Source organism: Rana temporaria, chromosome 4 (genome assembly GCF_905171775.1).
Source record: "Rana temporaria chromosome 4, aRanTem1.1, whole genome shotgun sequence".
In the NCBI taxonomy this organism is placed as follows: domain Eukaryota; kingdom Metazoa; phylum Chordata; class Amphibia; order Anura; family Ranidae; genus Rana; species Rana temporaria.
In genome coordinates this window covers 375,789,503-375,809,141 of record NC_053492.1, presented here as the reverse complement: position 1 = coordinate 375,809,141, position 19,639 = coordinate 375,789,503, and the positions used below count along the sequence as shown (strand labels likewise).

Genomic DNA, 19,639 nt, shown 5'->3' with positions numbered 1-19,639 from the left:
AATGAGGAAGTCATGGGTGCTATTCACATAACAGGCGATTGGTGCTCATTGGTATGGGGTAGGCTACTGGTCATCAATCGGTGAAGGGAGGTGTACTCAGTTGGAGAGGGGTGATCATACAAAATGGGTGCTTGGAGCTTATAGGCAGAAAAAGCCATCTCTCCAGTGGTGTGGAATTGGGGCTGCTTATCGGTCCGGTGGGGAGAAACACATGATCATTACTTCAGGGCAGGAGATATAGGTGCTCAGGATGAGTGACAGGCGCTAATCATCATGATACATACCAGCACATGGAGGGAGAAAGAATCATCATATAGAGGATTCTGTTTGATGCTTCTTAACTAATTATTGACTATGCATGTTGTGCGTTCTATGGCAGTGTTTCTGCCAGCACTTAACCTCCCTGGCGGTCTTCCCGTGTCTGACACGGGGTTAGATTTTCCTGCTACGATCGGTAACCCCGTGTCAGCCACGGGCTTGCCTCGCTAGATCCACAGGCACAAGTTACTTACCTTGTCCCTGGATCCAGCGATGCCACCGCGCTGTGTGAGCGAGCAGGACCTCGCTCGATTCACACAGTGCCTCCGTGTGACGCCGATCTCCGTTCCCTGCGACGTTACGACGCACGGGGACGGAGAACGGCGCCAAATTCAAAAAAGTAAACAAACACCTTACATACAGTATACTGTAATCTTATAGATTACAGTACTGTATGTAAAAAAAACACACCCCCCCTGTCCCTAGTGGTCTGTCCTGTGTCATGCATGTCATTTTATATAATAAAAACGTTTCTTTCTCCCTGCAAACTGTAGATTGTCCATAGCAACCAAAAGTGTCCCTTTATGTCAAAAATAGTTTTAGATCAGCTAAAAAACAGCGATAATAAATTATAATCACTTGCAGAATTGTGCGATAGCGATTTGTGGGGAAATTCGTCATAAAAAAAAAAAAATAATGACAGCAACAATTCTGCAACTGAGCAAATTTCAGTGATTTTGATTTGATTACATTATTGAATAATTTTTATTATAATTATATTATTATTTGTTATAATTATTTATAATTATTTATTATATTATAATTTATAATTTTGTTTTTAAAAAAATGTCATACCCGGGATGCCTATTAGAAGCTTGTTTGGTCAGATTTAAGTGAGTTATTTCTAAAAATTACAGACCTACAATATAAAACGCCAAATTTCCTTGCAAATAATGGTACCGCTTTTAGCATGTTTTTTCTGACAGAATCATACCGCCAGGGAGGTTAAGTCTGAAAGAGGAACTAACACCACCATTTTTATCAAAGCAGTTGTATTCAATGCATGGCTTCAATGATAACTGTAAGGCCCCGTACACACGAGGAGACATGTCCGATGAAAACAGTCCGCGGACCGTTTTCATCGGACATGTCTCCTGGGAGCTTTTGGTCTGATGTGTGTACACACCATCAGACCAAAATCCCCGCAGACAGAGAATGCCGTGACGTAGAAGACACCAACGTTCTCAAACAGGGAAGTGCAATGCTTCCACGCATGCGTCGAATCAATTCGATGCATGCGCGGGATTTCGGGACGCTGGTTACACGTCATAACCAGCGGACATGTCCGATTAGGTGTACTAACCATCGGACATGTCCGACAGACATGTTTCCAGCGGACAAGTTTCTTAGCTTGGATATGTGAGAGCAGAGAGAGCCGATGTTTACATTTGGTTTCCATTGAGTACTATGTGATTGCTGTGATTGGACTCAGCAATCACATGGTACAAAACCATGTAATCACACAGACATAGTTGTACGGGGATCTGCTGTATCTGGGGGACACGTTGATCACCGGGCTCCCAGGTGTGTGTGCTCTGTGAGTCGCACAGGAGCCACCGATTTAGGCTGATGTACAGGTATGTTAACCCGCATCAGCGCTGCTTCCTGTTCGCCATTTATAATCTGTGGGTGGACGGGAAGTGGTTAAAACAACTACTGAGCTGGAGGTCTATTCCACATTTACACAGCTTTTACTGTAAATAAGCCTTTCTGTATGTGACAGTTAACTTTTTTTTCCTCCATGAGTGAGTGAGTGAGTGAGTGAGTGAGTGAGTGAGTGAGTGAGAAACTTATATAGCGCAACACATGCAAACTGAATCGCCTCTGGGCACTTGGTTACTCTTCTCTGCACTTTCTCTAGTTCTTCTCTGCACTTCCTCCATATCCTTTTTGTGAACTGGTGCCAAAAATATAACTGCATTGTTTAAATGAGATATTACTAATAATTTGTACAGGTGCAAAAGGATGTCTCTTTCTGGAGTCCATACTTCTTTTAATACAAGAAAGTATTTTGCTAGCTTTAGAAATTGAAGCTTGCCATTACATGGTATTATTAGGTCTATGATCTTTCAGAACACCCAGATCCTGCTCTACCATTGACTTCCCCAGTGTATCTCCTCTTAGTATGTATAACTTTACATTTATCAACATTAAACCTCATTTGCCACATAGTTGTACCTCGGGGTACACTACTAATAACTTTTCAGAGTATAAATCAACAATTACTACTCTGTGAATATGGTCTTTCAGCCAGTTTTCTATCCTTTTACAAACTGCACTTTTAAAGCCTGTAGATTTCAATTTGCACATTAGTGACGTAAGGGGAACTTTGTCAAACGCTTTGTCGAAATTCAAGTATACTGACACACAGTCTCTCCTTTGTCTAAGTTTTTGCTTACTTCCTCATAAAAAGAAATCAGATTTGTTTGACAACTTCAGTCTTTTATGAATCCATGCTGACTATTGCTTCAAATATAAACTAAAAAGTAGGGTTGTCCCAATACCACTTTTTTAAGACCGAGTACAAGTACTGATACTTTTTTCAAGTACTCGCCGATACTGATTACTGATACTTTTTTTTTATGTCAGGTGACAGTTTTAAAACACAATACAGATTAGGTGGTACTGATATGCAGCACTGATGGGTGGCAATGATTAAGCAGCACTGATGAGCACTGATAGGATTAGGTGGCACTGATATGCAGCACTGATAAGTACTGACAGGTGGCAGGCACTGACAGGTGGCACTGATGACTGGCACTGATGGCTGGCACTGACTGGTGGCACTGATGGCTGGCACTGACAGGTGGCTGGCACTGACAGGGGTCACTGATGGCTGGCACTGACAGGTGGCTGGCACTGACAGGGTCACTGATGGCTGGCACTGACAGGTGGCTGGCACTGATAGATGGCAGTGATAGATGGTACTGACAGGTGGCTGGCACTAATAGGTGACACTGATTAAACAGCACTAATGAGCACTGACAGATATCGGGCACTTATAGGCACGAGAGTATTTATTTTTCTATGCTGTCTCTATGACGCCCATCTTAGTACACCCTGCACTCGGCTTCAATAAAGCAGCAGCAGACATCTTGTTACACCCAGCCCAAGCTACATGGGCTGGGTATAACAAGATGTCCGCTGCTGCTTTATTGAGGCCGAGTGCAGGGTGTACTAAGATGGCCGTCGCAGATTTTCAAGCACTGACAGTGTAACGGCAATACGGAGCGTCTCTTCCTTTACCGTATGTGACGGCTCCGGTCGCCAATGGATCATGATGCGGCTGCATGCTTACCCGCCTGAGGACTTTCCAGCCCCGCTCTGCTTTCCGCTTTGCCCTTCCCGCCCTCCGCTTGCCGACTCCGCCCGCTGACTTCTCCCATCCCAGGTATCGGCAAAGTCATCAGGAGCATTTGCGCGAGTACTATTAGTATTGTTATCTGTTATCGGGACAACCCTACTAAAAAGCCAAGAAAGGTTAAATTTCTCCTAAGGATCCATACATGATTATTGTATTGCTTTATTTCTACAAACATTGAATATTAGTGAAATGACCTATAAAAAAAAGCTCATTGTTGTTAATTCCCAACTCAGGAAGTTTAAAAAATTTGAATTTTAACATGATGAATTAATATAGTCTATATTTTTGAATGATGGCAGTTTGTCCAGGAAGTGGCAAGGGTGTGTCTTTTTTTTTTTTTTTAAGATGTTGGCATTTAGAATTGTCCCACAATCTTTAAAGATCTTATTCCTGATTAGAGGTTTATCAAACAGTAATACTACCATCAATATTGATATGCCTTACTGCTTTATCTACTACTTTGACTATGTTGGCACCACTTCTTGAACATTTATCCACAAGTTACAGTTCTTTAATTACCTTTTCAATGCACCTCTGACTTCTGAACTTTATCTACTATACTATAGTCAATATTACTATAGTAATATTGGGTTAGAAATGTGTTATTTTGTTGTACCTCTAAAATGTTTTTTTTTTTTGTTGTTTTCTTATTTACAGACAAACAAAGCGGTAGCCAAAGGAGACTTTCATCAAGCAAGTTCCAGCTCCCGACGAGCACTCTTCTTAGCAGTATTATCCATCACTATAGGAACAGGAATATATGTTGGAGTGGCTGTAGCTCTCATAGCCTATCTTTCCAAAAATAATCATTTATGAACCAGGCAAAGCATATCTATGAACCAATTTAAGCAAAGCGTCAATGATGCAAAGGCACAAGACTGGACTAGGAAAAGTTAATACTGTCAAGACATGGAATATTTTAGGATTGGTCTACTGTGGGAATGATTTCAAACAGTCTTGAATTGGAGTTTCCCTGGATGTACCCTCTGTTTGGATGTACCTTTTGTTTTTATCAGAAGTTTCTTTGTTCTTTATTCATACGTCTGGCAATCATGCTAAGCAATGAAACAAATCAAAAATTGCCAAGACTTTTTTTTTTACTTATGAAATGTTAAATGGCAACCATTAAAGTGTAGACTCACCTCTTGGCTGTAACTGCAAGTATGACTTTATGACACACAGCTCATGCATTTCAGTGTAAACCAGCATTCCTTGTGATCTTAGAATAACAGCAATATATAAATAGTGGACTTTATGATTTATTCTCATGGGCTGATGAAATCAATTATTATCTGACCTGGCGCTAGTTACTGTATGAAGCAACCTTTCATTCAGTAAATCAGCATGATGTACTCTGGCCTTTTTGACTTAATCTCAACTGTATAAGTTTCTTTGACATTAATTGTTAATTGGGCTGAATTGAAATAATACTGAGCATGTTTGGAAACTAAAAAAAATCAGTTCTATGTTATCAGATATCTATCTGTCTATGAAAACAAATACATAGGCTGGGACTTGCAGTTTTTGCAGCAGAAGTTTAATGTATCTTACAATTTCCTAAATAGTTTATTTTTGATTTTTTTATCACCTATACATATGAACTAACAAAAGTTTTGGCAGTTGTGCAGCTAAGGGCCCTTTCACACAGGCTGTCCAATCAGGTCCGCCTGTCAGTTTTTCAGGCGGACCTGATCGGACCATCCAGTCACCCCTATGGAGCGGCAGGTGTCAGTGGTGACATGTCCGCTGACACCCTCTGCTATCTGATCCGATCCGGTCCGCCAAATCTAGAATGATGGTGGTCCTATTTTCCATCCGTCTGGTGGAACGGATGGGATCGGATGGGTTCAGATGAAAACAGCCAGGCGGTCCGTTTTAATCTGATTTCCCTATAGAAGAGAGCGAGACTCACTGTGCAGAGTGGAGATGGACCGGTTATCCGCCTGCTCAGCAGGGATCAGCAAAGCTATGGGATCAGCTGTGCAAATGGAGTGCACCAAACGGAGGCCCCTGTGTAAAAGGGGCCAAACAGAAATAAATTGCTACACAGTCTATCCAAAATACAATGTATAATACAGGAGCAAAATAGAGACATTGTGGTATAAGAAACTTATTTCCCAGCACATTTTATTTTGAAAAGTAGCTGTCTAATAAGCCATTATCATCTGCACAACTGTTTTCAGGGGTCTCAAACATGGCAGCCCTCCAGCTGTTGTGAAAATATAAGTCCCATGAGGCATTGCAAGGCCAACAGTTACAAGCATGACTCCCACAGGCAGAAGCACGTTGGGACTTGTAGTTTTGCAACAGCTGGAGGGCCGCCAGTTTGAGACCCCTAGTTTAGGTCATCTTATGTTTGGAATTTTGTTGCATGGAGGAGGTTATGGGTTCTACTAACTGTTCTGTTATTCCTATTGTGAATTAAAAATAACAAAGATATTTTTGTCTCCTCACTCAAATTGTTAATTTTCAGGAACAAAATATGCATTTATTTTGTACGTTTTTAATTATATTTTTAAGCCATTTTAAAGTTGCCACATTCTGACAGAAGAAGAGAGGCGAGCATTGGTCACAAACTGACAACAGGTTAATTGTAAGGAAAAACAAATATGTGCCCTGTGAATAGCTGGCATCAGTCATGCCCTGTACACACGACCAGTTTTCCTGAGATGCCAAAACCCCACGTTTTTCTCAACATGATTCCTCTCAAGCCTGCCTTGCATACACACGCTCGGTCAAAAAAATGCTCGACCAAAGCGCGGTTAGGTCCAACACGTACGACAGCACTATAAAGGGGACGTTCCATTCTAATGGTGCCACCCTTTGGGCTGCTTTTTTTGATCTTGTGTTTGTAAAAGTTTGGTGAAAGACGCTTCGCGCTTTTCAGCCTCATTCTTTTCAGTCCGTTACATCGTGATGAATGTGCTATCTCCATTATGAACGCTATTTTTACCAGAACGAGCGCTCCCGTCTCATACTTGATTCTGAGCATGCGCGTATTCTTTCCCCTTGGGAAAAAGACTGATGGGAAACACTACGGGAAAAAATAAGTAGGTTCTAATTTTTTTGCGGACAATTTTCTCGTCGGGAAAACTGCTATGGAGCATACACACGACTGGTCTTCCTGACCAATCTAAAAAATGGCACTTTTCTCGTCAGGAAAACCGGTCATGTGTACGATGCATAAGAGTGTCCATTACACAGAAATAAGCTACTTTTTGTTGAATCTTACAGAGTCATGATTTTGTTAAATTGTTATTACAGGCCCTCTTATAAAGTTCTACGCTCTCAAGATGTGACATACTAATTAGCATGTTCAGGGCTCCAAGGTACACAGCCAGCTTTCTAGTGGTGGTCCAAACCAGGTAATTGCTTAGAAATCCTATTTTCTGAACCCCCTTTCCCCTTCCATCCCAGGAAGAAGTGATCCAAGTGCTTGTTGCCACTTTTTGCCCCTTAAATTTGCTTCTCCATCTCAATTCTGGACAAAGTTCATGGCATGGCTACACCATTGCAAAATATACCGTAGATATCAAATCATCTCCCACTGCCAATCATTGATAAAGTGTGCATTGTGTAGCTTTTGTCAGCTGTCTACCAGTAAAGGGTTCACAATGCAGTTACAGTTACATAAAGGTATTACTGCTATGCTGAACATTAAGGGATGTTCTGATATCTGCAGACCAAAGTTAGAATGTAGGTAGTGGAACAGAGATGAGTGGAGGGGATACCTTACACGCATCTGGCACACTGCAGTCTAGGAAATTGATTTTAAGACAAAGGGATCCTGGACCACTGCTGATATAACACCCCAACTGTATGCAAGTTTACAGAACATCACAGTTGAAAGTAAATATCTCAGGATAAATAAAATATATGTGAACAATAATTATACCATTTGCAAAGTTTTGGCTCTGAAGCAATGCTTGTGTCACTACTTAGTGATTTGCTGACATGCAGCATGCATGCAAAGGTTGAGGTATCAAGGTACCTAATGCATATTTTAAATAAAGTCAGTGACTTGCCATGTAGTGATGAGAAGACGAGCATGATAGCTATGAGCTGTCATGAATAGCAGTTCCCATATTCCCATACTGTTTCCTTTTAAAATACACATAATAATGACGACGATTGAAAAATACGTAATAATAAGTACATTTATTTGGTTGAGTTTGCAAATAATGTTTTGATCTATTGGCCATATGACTTTTGTGTTTAGATATATGCTTGAGCTGTATTGAATCTTCTTCTGTAGACATGGATTACCCATGAGGAAACCTAGGTTCCTCAGGCCCAGCACATGCCAAAGGGCAATCCTCTCACACATTTCGGTTTTTGAAGCTGAACTCCAGGAAGATATAAAGGACAGTAAATATTGAAATTTGATTTAGTATCAGCTTTAATCACCCATACAGCAAAACGCAGACTGTGAGAGGATAGGGTAGGGCTGGGGGGCAATCAGGTGTGTTGCGTATAAATGTAATAACAAGGAACATCCAGGTAGGAGGAGAGAACGGAGGGATGACTTTAACAGATTTCTGCTGCACCATCCTGGGGAAGCCATCCTTGTATAGCTTATTTAACCACTTCAGCCCCGTAAGAATTTACCCCCTTCCTGACCAGAGCACTTTTTGTGATTTGGCACTGCGTCGCTTTAACTGACAACTGCGCGGTCATGCGATGTTGCACCCAAACGAAATTGACGTCCTTTTTTCCACACAAATAGAGCTTTCTTTTGGTGGTATTTGATCACCTCTGTGGTTTTTATTTTTTGCGCTATAAACAAAAAAATGTGACAATTTTGAAAAATAGCAATATTTTTGCTATTATAAATATCCCCAAAAATATATAAAATAAACAAATTTCTTTCTCAGTTTAGGCTGATATGTATTCTTCTACATATTTTTGGTAAAAAAAATAGCAAAAAGTGTATATTGATTGGTTTGCGCAAAAGTTATAGCATCTACAAAAAAGGGGATAGTTTTATGGCATTTTTATTATTATTTTTTTATTAGTAATAGTGGCGGTCTGTGATTTTTAATGTGACTGCAACATTATGTTGGACACATCGGAGACACTTTTGACACTATTGTGGGACCATTGTCATTTATACAGTAATCAGTGCTATAAAAAATGCACTGATTACTGTGTAAATGACACTGGTAGGGAAGGGGTTAAACACTAGGGGGCGATGGAGGGGTTAAGTGTGTCCTAGGGATGTGTTCTAACTGTGGGGGGGGTGGGCTCACTACAGCATGACAGAGATCACTGCTCCCGATGACAGGGGTCAGTCAATCTCTGTTGCTAGACAGAACAGGGAAATGCGTTGTTTACATAGGCATCTCCTTGTTCTGCCGCTCTCTGATACGATTGCGGGTACCCCGGCTTAAATCGAGTCTGCGGGACCCATGGGCACAGTCACAGAGCATGTGGCGGGCATGTGCGCTCCCACTATGCCGCGATTTAAAGGCGACGTACAGGTACGTTGCTTTGCGCAGCCGTGCCATTCTGCCAACGTATATTGTCGTGCAGCGGTCAGCAAACGGTTAAATATAAAAATAACGGATACCCTGATAATTTTTTTAGGTTTTCTGATAACTTTCTGAAGAATATTGCAATTATTTTAACAAATTGCATTGTGAATTCTTGCCTTTTTCTGTTGTGAAGAAATGTATGTTATTCTGGCCATCAATCTGCATCTATTTAGATGTGCAAGAGTCTTAAAAAGTATATCAACAAAAATGAAAGGAAGCCTATGCTCATTGAAATATTCAAGCTGCTATTACTGCTCTGTTGGAAAATTCTGGATGTCTAGTAGTCATGCTGATCTAGAATCTTCAGTAATCTGTGAGTCACTGACTTGGGACGTGTAGATCTGTGGTTTTTACTTCACTCTGACTTAAATGTCTGCATACTTATTTTGGCCCAGTGACTCAGAAAGTACTGAAATAGGAGAAAGCTATGCAACTAGCGATTTTTTTTTTTTTTTTTTAGCAAATTAGCAATAGTATCATCTGTTTTTTTGTTAACTACATATTTTCTCAGTTTGGGTTTCCTTTAAACTTTTTTTTGCAGCTGATGCCCTTAATTAGACTCCAAACTCTTGCGAGCTTCTGATAAAAGACATGAGCCAGTCGGATCAGCAAGAAATTTGATTTTGGATACAATATACAGACTGAACTTGTGTTTCCTTATTATAAGAAAATACCAGCTTAGTGGCATCAGACTAAAATGGAGAAGTAATGGAAAAGTAATGTTTTAAAAATATTAAAATGCAGAATGGTGTAATAATTATACATATATTGTTTTGAGTGAACATGGAAATTTCCTTTAAGGAGTTGTTATAGCTATTTATCATTCAAAAACAAAGAGTGTAACAAACTGATCTATGTAGACTAATAAAGGAATATATTATGCCATTTTAAGACTTGTTGTAGAAAGGCAAGAGCTTCAATATCTAAATGAAGAAAGGACACAAAGGGGGTAGGGAAAGTGCTGCTCACCCCTGTAAAGGTAATGAAAAAAGGAAGGGTTCCCCAGTGGGGTTTTTAGGCAGCAAAAATTATATAAACAATTACAAAGACGTGCCAATTTGTTGTAAAAAAGTAAAAAAATTTATTTAATAAGTACAAAGTCGTAAAATAATGAACTCTGGTACAGTTTATACTGAGGACACATACATATGAGAATATAGCACCAAAATTACATGACACTGATCAACATGAATGGCTGATCTTCAGGTCAAGTTGTTCCTGACGCGTTTCGACCCCCACATATGGGTCTTCTTCGGAGGAAAGAGTATATGATGCAAACTATAACAGAGAGTAAATATATGGTAATAAAATACATAGATACATAGTACAATTTAGGTGAAAAATAAATTTAAAGTATATAGTTATCAACTCACAGATTGTGTTTCTCAGTTCAATTTGGACCAGAGTAAGGTTATAATCCTGGGGATCTCTGGTTACTTTTCTCCATACGGGTGGTTAGCACCCCCAAAAAGGCCTCAACGATGCCCCACAAGAGTGGCCTGCAGGGACCCACAGTATAACTGGGAAAAAATCCAAAAGTCCAGTCAGAGAGTGCGGGCCGGACAGGTGGAGGGGGAGCCCAGCAAAGCAATTGCCAGAGTGATGCCTATTAAGAAATTCAAATATAAAGTAGTTTTAATGCCAAAAACTATATGTTTAAAGTATAAGGATTGATTGACTTGTTATACAAGTAGATGGCGCTAGACATGCACATTATGCTCATTATAATGATGCATATATAAAATGGGACTGTGATATGTCATAGGAATTTTAAATTAATATAAATATGCACAGGATATTTTAAATGTTATATGAAATCATGAGTTAAGATTAATAACAATATCAAAATTATATAGAATTGTGAATTCAAAGAGAATTATATGTGTAACAGGGCGATAAAGATTACAATATAGGGCTAATAGTGGGTTGAGGTGCCAAAAAATATATGATAATTATAATTAAATAGTGAAAGATATATATAATTAGTATAATATAATAAATATATATAATTAGTTAGTTGAATAAAAAAAAAAAATAATAGTGTGTAATGGATGGGTGTGAGTAAGCATGTGCTAGAATAATTAAATTCATGTGAGAATAATTGTATATAATGTGATAAAATAGTAAGGATATTGGGATTAGTGCCAATGGGGTGACCCCATTGGCACTAATCCCAATATCCTTACTATTTTATCACATTATATACAATTATTCTCTCATGAATTTAATTATTCTAGCACATGCTTACTCACCCCCTTCCATTACACACTATTATTTTTTTTTTTTTATTCAACTAACTAATTATATATATTTATTATATTATACTAATTATATATATCTTTCACTATTTAATTATAATTATCATATATTTTTTGGCACCTCAACCCACTATTAGCCCTATATTGTAATCTTTATCGCCCTGTTACACATATAATTCTCTTTGAATTCACAATTCTATATAATTTTGATATTGTTATTAATCTTAACTCATGATTTCATATAACATTTAAAATATCCTGTGCATATTTATATTAATTTAAAATTCCTATGACATATCACAGTCCCATTTTATATATGCATCATTATAATGAGCATAATGTGCATGTCTAGCGCCATCTACTTGTATAACAAGTCAATCAATCCTTATACTTTAAACATATAGTTTTTGGTATTAAAACTACTTTATATTTGAATTTCTTAATAGGCATCACTCTGGCAATTGCTTTGCTGGGCTCCCCCTCCACCTGTCCGGCCCGCACTCTCTGACTGGACTTTTGGATTTTTTCCCAGTTATACTGTGGGTCCCTGCAGGCCACTCTTGTGGGGCATCGTTGAGGCCTTTTTGGGGGTGCTAACCACCCGTATGGAGAAAAGTAACCAGGGATCCCCAGGATTATAACCCTACTCTGGTCCAAATAGAACTGAGAAACACAATCTGTGAGTTGATAACTATATACTTTAAATTTATTTTTCACCTAAATTGTACTATGTATCTATGTATTTTATTACCATATATTTACTCTCTGTTATAGTTTGCATCATATACCCTTTCCTCCGAAGAAGACCCATATGTGGGGGTCGAAACGTGTCAGGAACAACTTGACCTGAAGATCAGCCATTCATGTTGATCAGTGTCATGTAATTTTGGTGCTATATTCTCATATGTATGTGTCCTCAGTATAAACTGTACCAGAGTTCATTATTTTACGACTTTGTACTTATTAAATACATTTTCTTACTTTTTTACAACAAATTGGTACGTCTTTGTAATTGTTTATATCATTTTTGCTGCCTAAAAACCCCACTGGGGAACCCTTCCTTTTTTCAGAGCTTCAATATCTTAGACATACTACCTTTGGTAACACAACTGTAAGTCTAGTTATGGCAGTAGTGCAGGGATTTGACTGTGGCGGGAAGGGATGAGCCGAACACCCCCTGATTCGGTTTGCACCAGAAAATGCGAACAGCCAAACAATTAAGCCCCCCGTCCTCAGACCCCCACAACCACCGGGCAAGGGTTGAGGGGATGAGGCCCTTGTCCCCATCAACATGGGGACATACTCCCCATGTTGAGGGCATGTGGCCTGGTACAGTTTAGGAGGGGGGAGGCACGCTCTCGTCCCCCCCCCTTTTCCTGAGGCCTGCCAGGTTGCGTGCTCAGATAAGGGTCTGGTATGGATTTTTGGGGGGAAACCCCAGGCCATTTTTTTTTAAAAATGGTGTGGGTTCCCCTTAATATCCATACCAGACCTTAAGGGCCTGATATGGAATTTGGGGAACCCAACACTTTTTTTTTTGGTTTGGGGTTCCCTTTAATATTCATACCAGACCCAAAGGGCCTGGTAATGGACTGGGGGAGAACCCCTGCTGTTTTTTTCAATTACTTTGATCTGTATTGCCGGGACCGACAATTCATTAATAGTAGTTTTAAATGACTTTTTTCCCTTTAGAAATTACATTTTGTGCAGGGACAGTTCTAAACATAAGAAACATGCAATACTTTACAGGCATACTATATACACCCCCCAGGTACGAAATTTAAAGAAATATTTCACTTTTATCCTTTCACTTTAAGAATTATTAAAATCAATGCTCCCGAAAGATTGCAGTTTTTAAAACGTTTTTGCATTGATACATGTCCCCTGGGGCAGGACCCGGGTCCCCAAACACTTTTTATGACAATAACTTGCATATTAACCCCCTGGCAGTATTCCCGAGTCAGGCTTGGGGTGGAATTTAAGAACCAAAAGCGGTAACCCCCGAGCCGGACTGAGGATCGCCTCGCAGTGTCCACAGGCAGGGAGTTACTTACCTTGTCCCTGGATCCTGCGATGCCTCCCCGTTGTGTGATCGAGCTGTGTCCTCACTCAATTCACACAGTGCCTGTGTGCCGCCGAGCTCTGTTCCCTGCGACGTTACGATGCACGGGGGGTGGAGATCGGCTCCAAATTCACAAAAGTAAATACACACAATACATACAGTATACTGTAATCTTATAGATTACAGTACTGTATGAACAAAAATACACACACCCCTTTGTCCCTAGTGGTCTGTCCAGTGTATAATAAAAACTGTTCTTTCTGCCTGGAAACTGGAGATTGTCCAAAGCAACCAAAAAGTGTCCCTTTACATCAAAAGTTGTTTTAAACCAGCTAGAAAACAGCAATAATAAATTAGAATCACTTGCAGAATTAAGCGATAGCGATTTGTGGGGAAATTCGTCATCAAACAATAAAAGTAATGACAGCGACAATTCTGCAACTGAGCAAATTTCAGTGTTTTTGATTTGATTACATTATTGTATAATTGTTATTATAATTTCATTATTATTTGTTATAATTATTTATAGTTATTTATTATATTATAATTTATGATTTTGTTTTTCAAACTTTATCATACCCAAGATGTCTACTAGACTCTTGTTTGGACAGATTTAAGTGAGTTATTCCTAAGAATTACAGGCCTACAATATAAAACGCCAAATTTCCATGCAAAATAATTGTAACGCTTTCAGCACCTAAAATCTAAAAATTATCATACCGCCAGGGAGGTTAACCTTTAAAATTAACACTTTTGATTTCTCCCATAGACTTTTAATGGGTGTTCCGTGGCTTTTCGAATTTGCATGAAACATGGCAAGATGGCACTGAGTCTTTTTTTCAAAGCTGCTCAACTGAGAATTGAGCAGTCAGATAGGGAAGCCACTTTCATTTTGGTTCAGGGCCCCATTCCCTCCAAAAGCAGCCTTGCAAAGGTTGAAGAGTCCCTATATCGAATGAATTAAATAGGAGTTCCAAAATTGGAAAGCCCCTTTTTATACATATAAGGTGATGGCCACTTGAGCTATCAAGCTTGTTTAATTACCAGGCAAGTACAGTGAACAGACATCAACCATTTTTTTTCTATATACGATATTCAGCAAAAATGTGCTTAATATAGGCATTTGTAAAGAATGAAACTAAATGTGTAAATATAGAACTATAAATGGTATCATTTAATATACCATATTTCTGTTCTCTAACCCTTTCATGTGCCAAACTTACAACTTAGTAGACCAATTTATGTCCACTTTTCTAACCATGTCATTTTTACTTTAGGTACATTTTTAAAAATAAATTCCAGTTTCAAGGTAATGTGTATCATTGTATTGCAAAATTGATATGATTCCTTCTTTAACTGTTTCACCAAATTCAATGAACCCATGTAATATACTCTTAATTTATTATGTGGTATCTGTTATTGGATACCATGCATCTGTATTTATTGTACATTAGTGTATGTTATGTGTTGTAATAAAGACAATGTTTTGTTTGTTCTTTACTTTTTATTTATCTCACATTTGCATTCTTGATTATATTCTATATATACATACTGTATACTGGTTCTTACAATTTTTCAAAATAAAAAACAAAGTTTGGCTCCTGCATTAGAGGACACTAAATATTAACCTCTCTGGCTCATAGGTGGAGTTTGAACTCCACGGTCTTCAAGCAGTACAACTTTTGGCATATTCTTTAGCATTCAATACTTGATGTAGTGTAGACTGCATCCTAAGCCACAGTGCTGTAGGTCCTCCCACCTGCCCCTAGGTCATTTATTGCTGAGGACCCTGAAAAGACCAGATGGTTGGCATAATGGTCTGTGTGTAAAGGATAAGTAAAGATTCTGACTCACATTTCCAGTATTTTTCTGTCTATTCCGCTTTACATTCAGACACTTTGCTGTACTGGAGGCAGACACTGTGGGTCTGTGTCACATACCTGACTGTGGAGCACAAGATAATAAGGGTGGCCCATTGCGCAATTCCTGTCCAAGCACACCTGGTAGTGGAGACAGGGACTGCTAGGGCAGTGGAAGGGCACAGGTGCCAGGAAGCTGTAATAGTGAGCTGAAGCTTGGAGATGCAGGAGTCCTTACAGTGGTGGTATGAAGTCTGGTCACAAGCTTTGTTCAGCAGCTGCCAGACAGACAGGTGCAGAGTCAGAATCAGGTTCAAGGTTAGAAACAGACACAAGTCGGTAATGTGCTGGCAGCGGGGTACCAAAGGAAGCGGAGATGTAGTCCAAGCCGAGGTCGGTAACACAAGTGAGCAATAGACATAACAGGCAGGGGTGATCCAAGAGAGGTGTCAGGCCTTGTATACACGACCGAGTTTCTCGGCAAAAACCAGCAAGAAACTTGCTGAGAGATATTTTTTTGCAGAGGAAAACGGTCGTGTGTACATTTTCGTCGAGGAAACTGTCGAGAAACTCGACGAGCCAAAAAGAGACCATGTTCTCTATTTCCTTGACGGGAATGAAGAAAATTGGCTTGTCGAGTTTCTCGACAGCCTCACAAGGAACTCGACGAGCAAAATAATGTGTTTCGCCCGTCGAGTTCCTCGGTCGTGTGTACGAGGCTTCAGACGTAGCTGGGTCAGGAACAAGGTTAGAAAACTTTCTGGAATCAGAAACACTGAAGATAATCCAGCACTGAGGCCATGCAGATATTTAGTATATATAGGTTGGAGAATCTGTGGATGCATGCACACGCCTACGTGCACGCACGTGCTCCAATGTTCATTTGCGATGTGCATTCTAAAACTTGCTTGTCTTAAGCTTCTAAGCGCATAAGAATGACCACCTGCTGTACAGTAATGAGCACCTGCTGCACGAGATCCCTGACAGCCTGATTTACTTAAAGTGGAATTCAAGTCTATAATAAAAAAACTAGTATCAAGCAGCCTTTTAATGCAGAAGAGACATGCAATACCTGCTCAGTCTTTTGTAGAGTGTACAGCCGTGGCCAAAAGTTTTGATAACAACACAAATATTAATTTTCACAAATTGCTGCCTCAGTCTTTATGATACCAATTTGTATATACTCCAGAATGTTATGAAGAGTGATAAGATGAATTGCAATTAATTGCAAAGTCTCTCTTTGCCATCAAAATGAACATAATACCATAAAAATATTTCCCCTGCATTTGTGAAGAAGGCTCCAGGGCGCCCAAGAAAGCACTAGAACCATCTCCTACAGTTGATTCAGCTGTGGGATTGAGACACCATTAGTGCAGATTTTTCTCAGGAATGTCAGCAGGCACCGCACAATGAGGCATAGACTTTTGGGAGATGGCCTGGTGTCAAGAAGGGTAGCAAAGAAGCCACTTCTCTCCAGGAAAAACACCAGGGATTGGACTGCTGAGGAATGGGGTAAAGTAATTTTCTCTACTAAATCCCCTTTCTGATTCATTTGGGGCATCCAGAATAAACCTTGTCCAGAGAAGAAAAGGTGAACGCTACCATCAGTCCTGTGTCATGCCAACAGTAAAGCATCCTGAGATAATTCATGTGTAGTGTTGCTTCTCAGCCAAGGGAGTGGGCTCACTCACAAATTTGCCTAAGAACACAGCCATGACTAAAGAATTGGGGAACAACACATCAACATTTTGGTTCCATGGCCAGGAAACTCCCCCAGACCTTAATCCCATTGAGAACTTGTGGTCAATCCTCAGGAGGCAGGTGAGCAAAAAAAAAAAAAACACAAATTTTGACAAACTCCAAGAATTGATTATGCAAGAATAGGCTGCCTTCAGTCCGGATGTGGCCCTGAATATGATTGACAGCATGCCAGGGCGGATTGCAGAGATCTTGAAAAAGAAGGGTCAACACTGCAAATATTGACTCTTTGCATAAACGTAATGTAATTGTAAACAAAAGTCGTTGACGCTTATGAAATGTTTTTAATTATTCTTCAGTATACCTTAGTAGCATCTGACAAAAAGATCTAAAAACATAGGGCCAGATTCACCAAAGAGATACGACGGCGTATCTCCTGATACACCGTCGTATCTCTGTTTCTATCTATGCGACTGATTCATAGAATCAGTTACGCATAGATATCCATAAGATCCGACAGGTGTAATTGTTTTACACTGTCGGATTTTAGGATGCAGTACCGCGGCCGCCGCTGGGGGGAGTTCGCGTCGTAAACCAGCGTCGGGTATGCAAATTAGGAGTTACGGCGATTCCCGACGGATTTTCGCGTTCGCTACGTCGCTGCTAGTCTAGTTTCCCGTCGCAAAGTTAGTCGTCGTTTGACCTGCCCTAACTTTACTTAGCAATCGTATTGCTGTTTAAAGTATGGCCGCCGTTCCCGCGTCGAAATTTTAAATTTTACGTCGTTTGCGTAACACGTCCGGGAATACGGAAGTACGCTACGCGCGTTGCCGTTCGAAAAAATTACGTCACGGCGCGAAAAGCACGACAGGAATTGCGAAACTGAGCATGCGCAGTAGGTCCGGCGCGGGAGCGCGCCTAATTTAAATGGCACATGTCCATTGCAACCTCACTGTGCCCACCTCACTGTACCCATTGCAACCTCACTGTGCCCATTGCAACCTCACTGTGACCATCCTCACTGTGCCCATTGTCAGTGTACCTGAAATTGACAGGCTGCGGGCGTCCATTCGTTGTTTAAAACTCGCGATCTCCTCTTGGTCCCTTTTCTTGATAGGCCTATCTCGGCAGACACAGCAGCCTATAGAGGCAGATCAGAGTAAAACAAAAAGATGCAAAACTGTAAATCCTTTGCTTCCTGACAGACATAAAATTACCAGAAGGTGCTGTGCATATAGAAAGTATATGATCTTCAGAATCAATAAAAAATACAACATTCAGTACTAGAGTTTCTGGGGCTTCCAGAATGTAGCTAATCTATTCCTTTATCACCCTGGTAGGAAGTTTGGTGCCAAGGAATTATTTTGTTACGGGGTTCGCCAGAGGAGCTCTTTTGCATACTGATGCTGATTTTTGATACAAAAATGTTACTATATTTCCACATATTCCTACTATGGTCTAGTATGGTCATGCAGATCTATAATGTGCTTTTTCTTGAACTGGAATCTCTTTATAATAACATTCTATAGTGACTATTCTGTAATTCTGTAACTTTTTAAGGGCAATTGCACATTAAATGTTTATTTATTCACAGACTAAATTGTGTTTAAGCATTTGGGAAAAAACAATGACTACAAAAAAAAAAATATATAAAACGGAAAATGAAATTGCTACTTCAAAGTGCTGTAATAATTGCATTTAATTAGCATGGTGCTTAATCCCCACATGAAAGCATATTCATTAAAAAGAACCCTTCTTATACTTCTGTAGACGCATCTCATTTCAAACAATATTGAGGTCAAACAATGTTGAGTGACAAATCTGAACAATACTCCATTGTAAGAAGGTCCCATATGCTGAACTGTGTATGAAAACAAAATAATCACTCACCAAGCTAAAAAATGAACTGTAATAATCTGCGAAGCTCTGAAAAGCTCTAGCTAATCCCAATGATTATTATTGTTATTGTCTTTTTTTGTCTAAAGTAATTACACTTAGAAACTGGAAATAATGAATAATATACACTTAAATGAACTTACTCTGCACACTTAAATTATTCAAACTCCTACAGGATTATTATGCAGAGCAGCAGATGCAATTTGTATATATGGCTAAAATTAAAGAAGAAACTTGAATCCCATTTTTCTCCCTTTATTTCTCTCATTTAGCAACTATAAGGTGTTTATGTCAAATGTGGCACATTTCTTCTTTTTCCTCCTTTTAGATTTATGATCATTGACATACAGCTGTATATACTGTAATTCTTGCTTTTGTATAGTATCTGTAGTAATAAAAGATGCCTACAGATATTAGAGAACCTTTGCCGAATCTCATTGGAAATAGTTGGACTGGGCAACAGTTAGGCCATGCTCAACCAAGAAAGACATTCCCTGGGATTGGTTAGGTGTGTGTTTCCATTGTCTTTTCTCTGAAAAGGAGCAGTGTCACATTGTCTGTAGAGTGCTCACTCTCCATTTTGTATATAGAAGATTGCCTGATACACTAAGTCAGGGGTAGGCAACCTGGGGCCCTCCAGCTGTTGCAGA

The 19,639-nt window shown here is 39.6% G+C and overlaps 1 protein-coding gene across 1 annotated transcript in view; it reads left to right on the top strand.

The window, feature by feature from the left end:
• Positions 1-5,953, top strand: part of SYNDIG1 (synapse differentiation inducing 1) — a 443,483-nt gene extending 437,530 nt beyond the window's left edge. The window contains exon 4 of the mRNA XM_040350996.1: positions 4,340-5,953. Coding sequence (XP_040206930.1) covers positions 4,340-4,498 — 159 coding nt within the window. The 3' untranslated portion in view covers positions 4,499-5,953. The remainder of the gene's footprint in view (positions 1-4,339) is intronic.
• Positions 5,954-19,639: the final 13,686 nt, after the last annotated feature.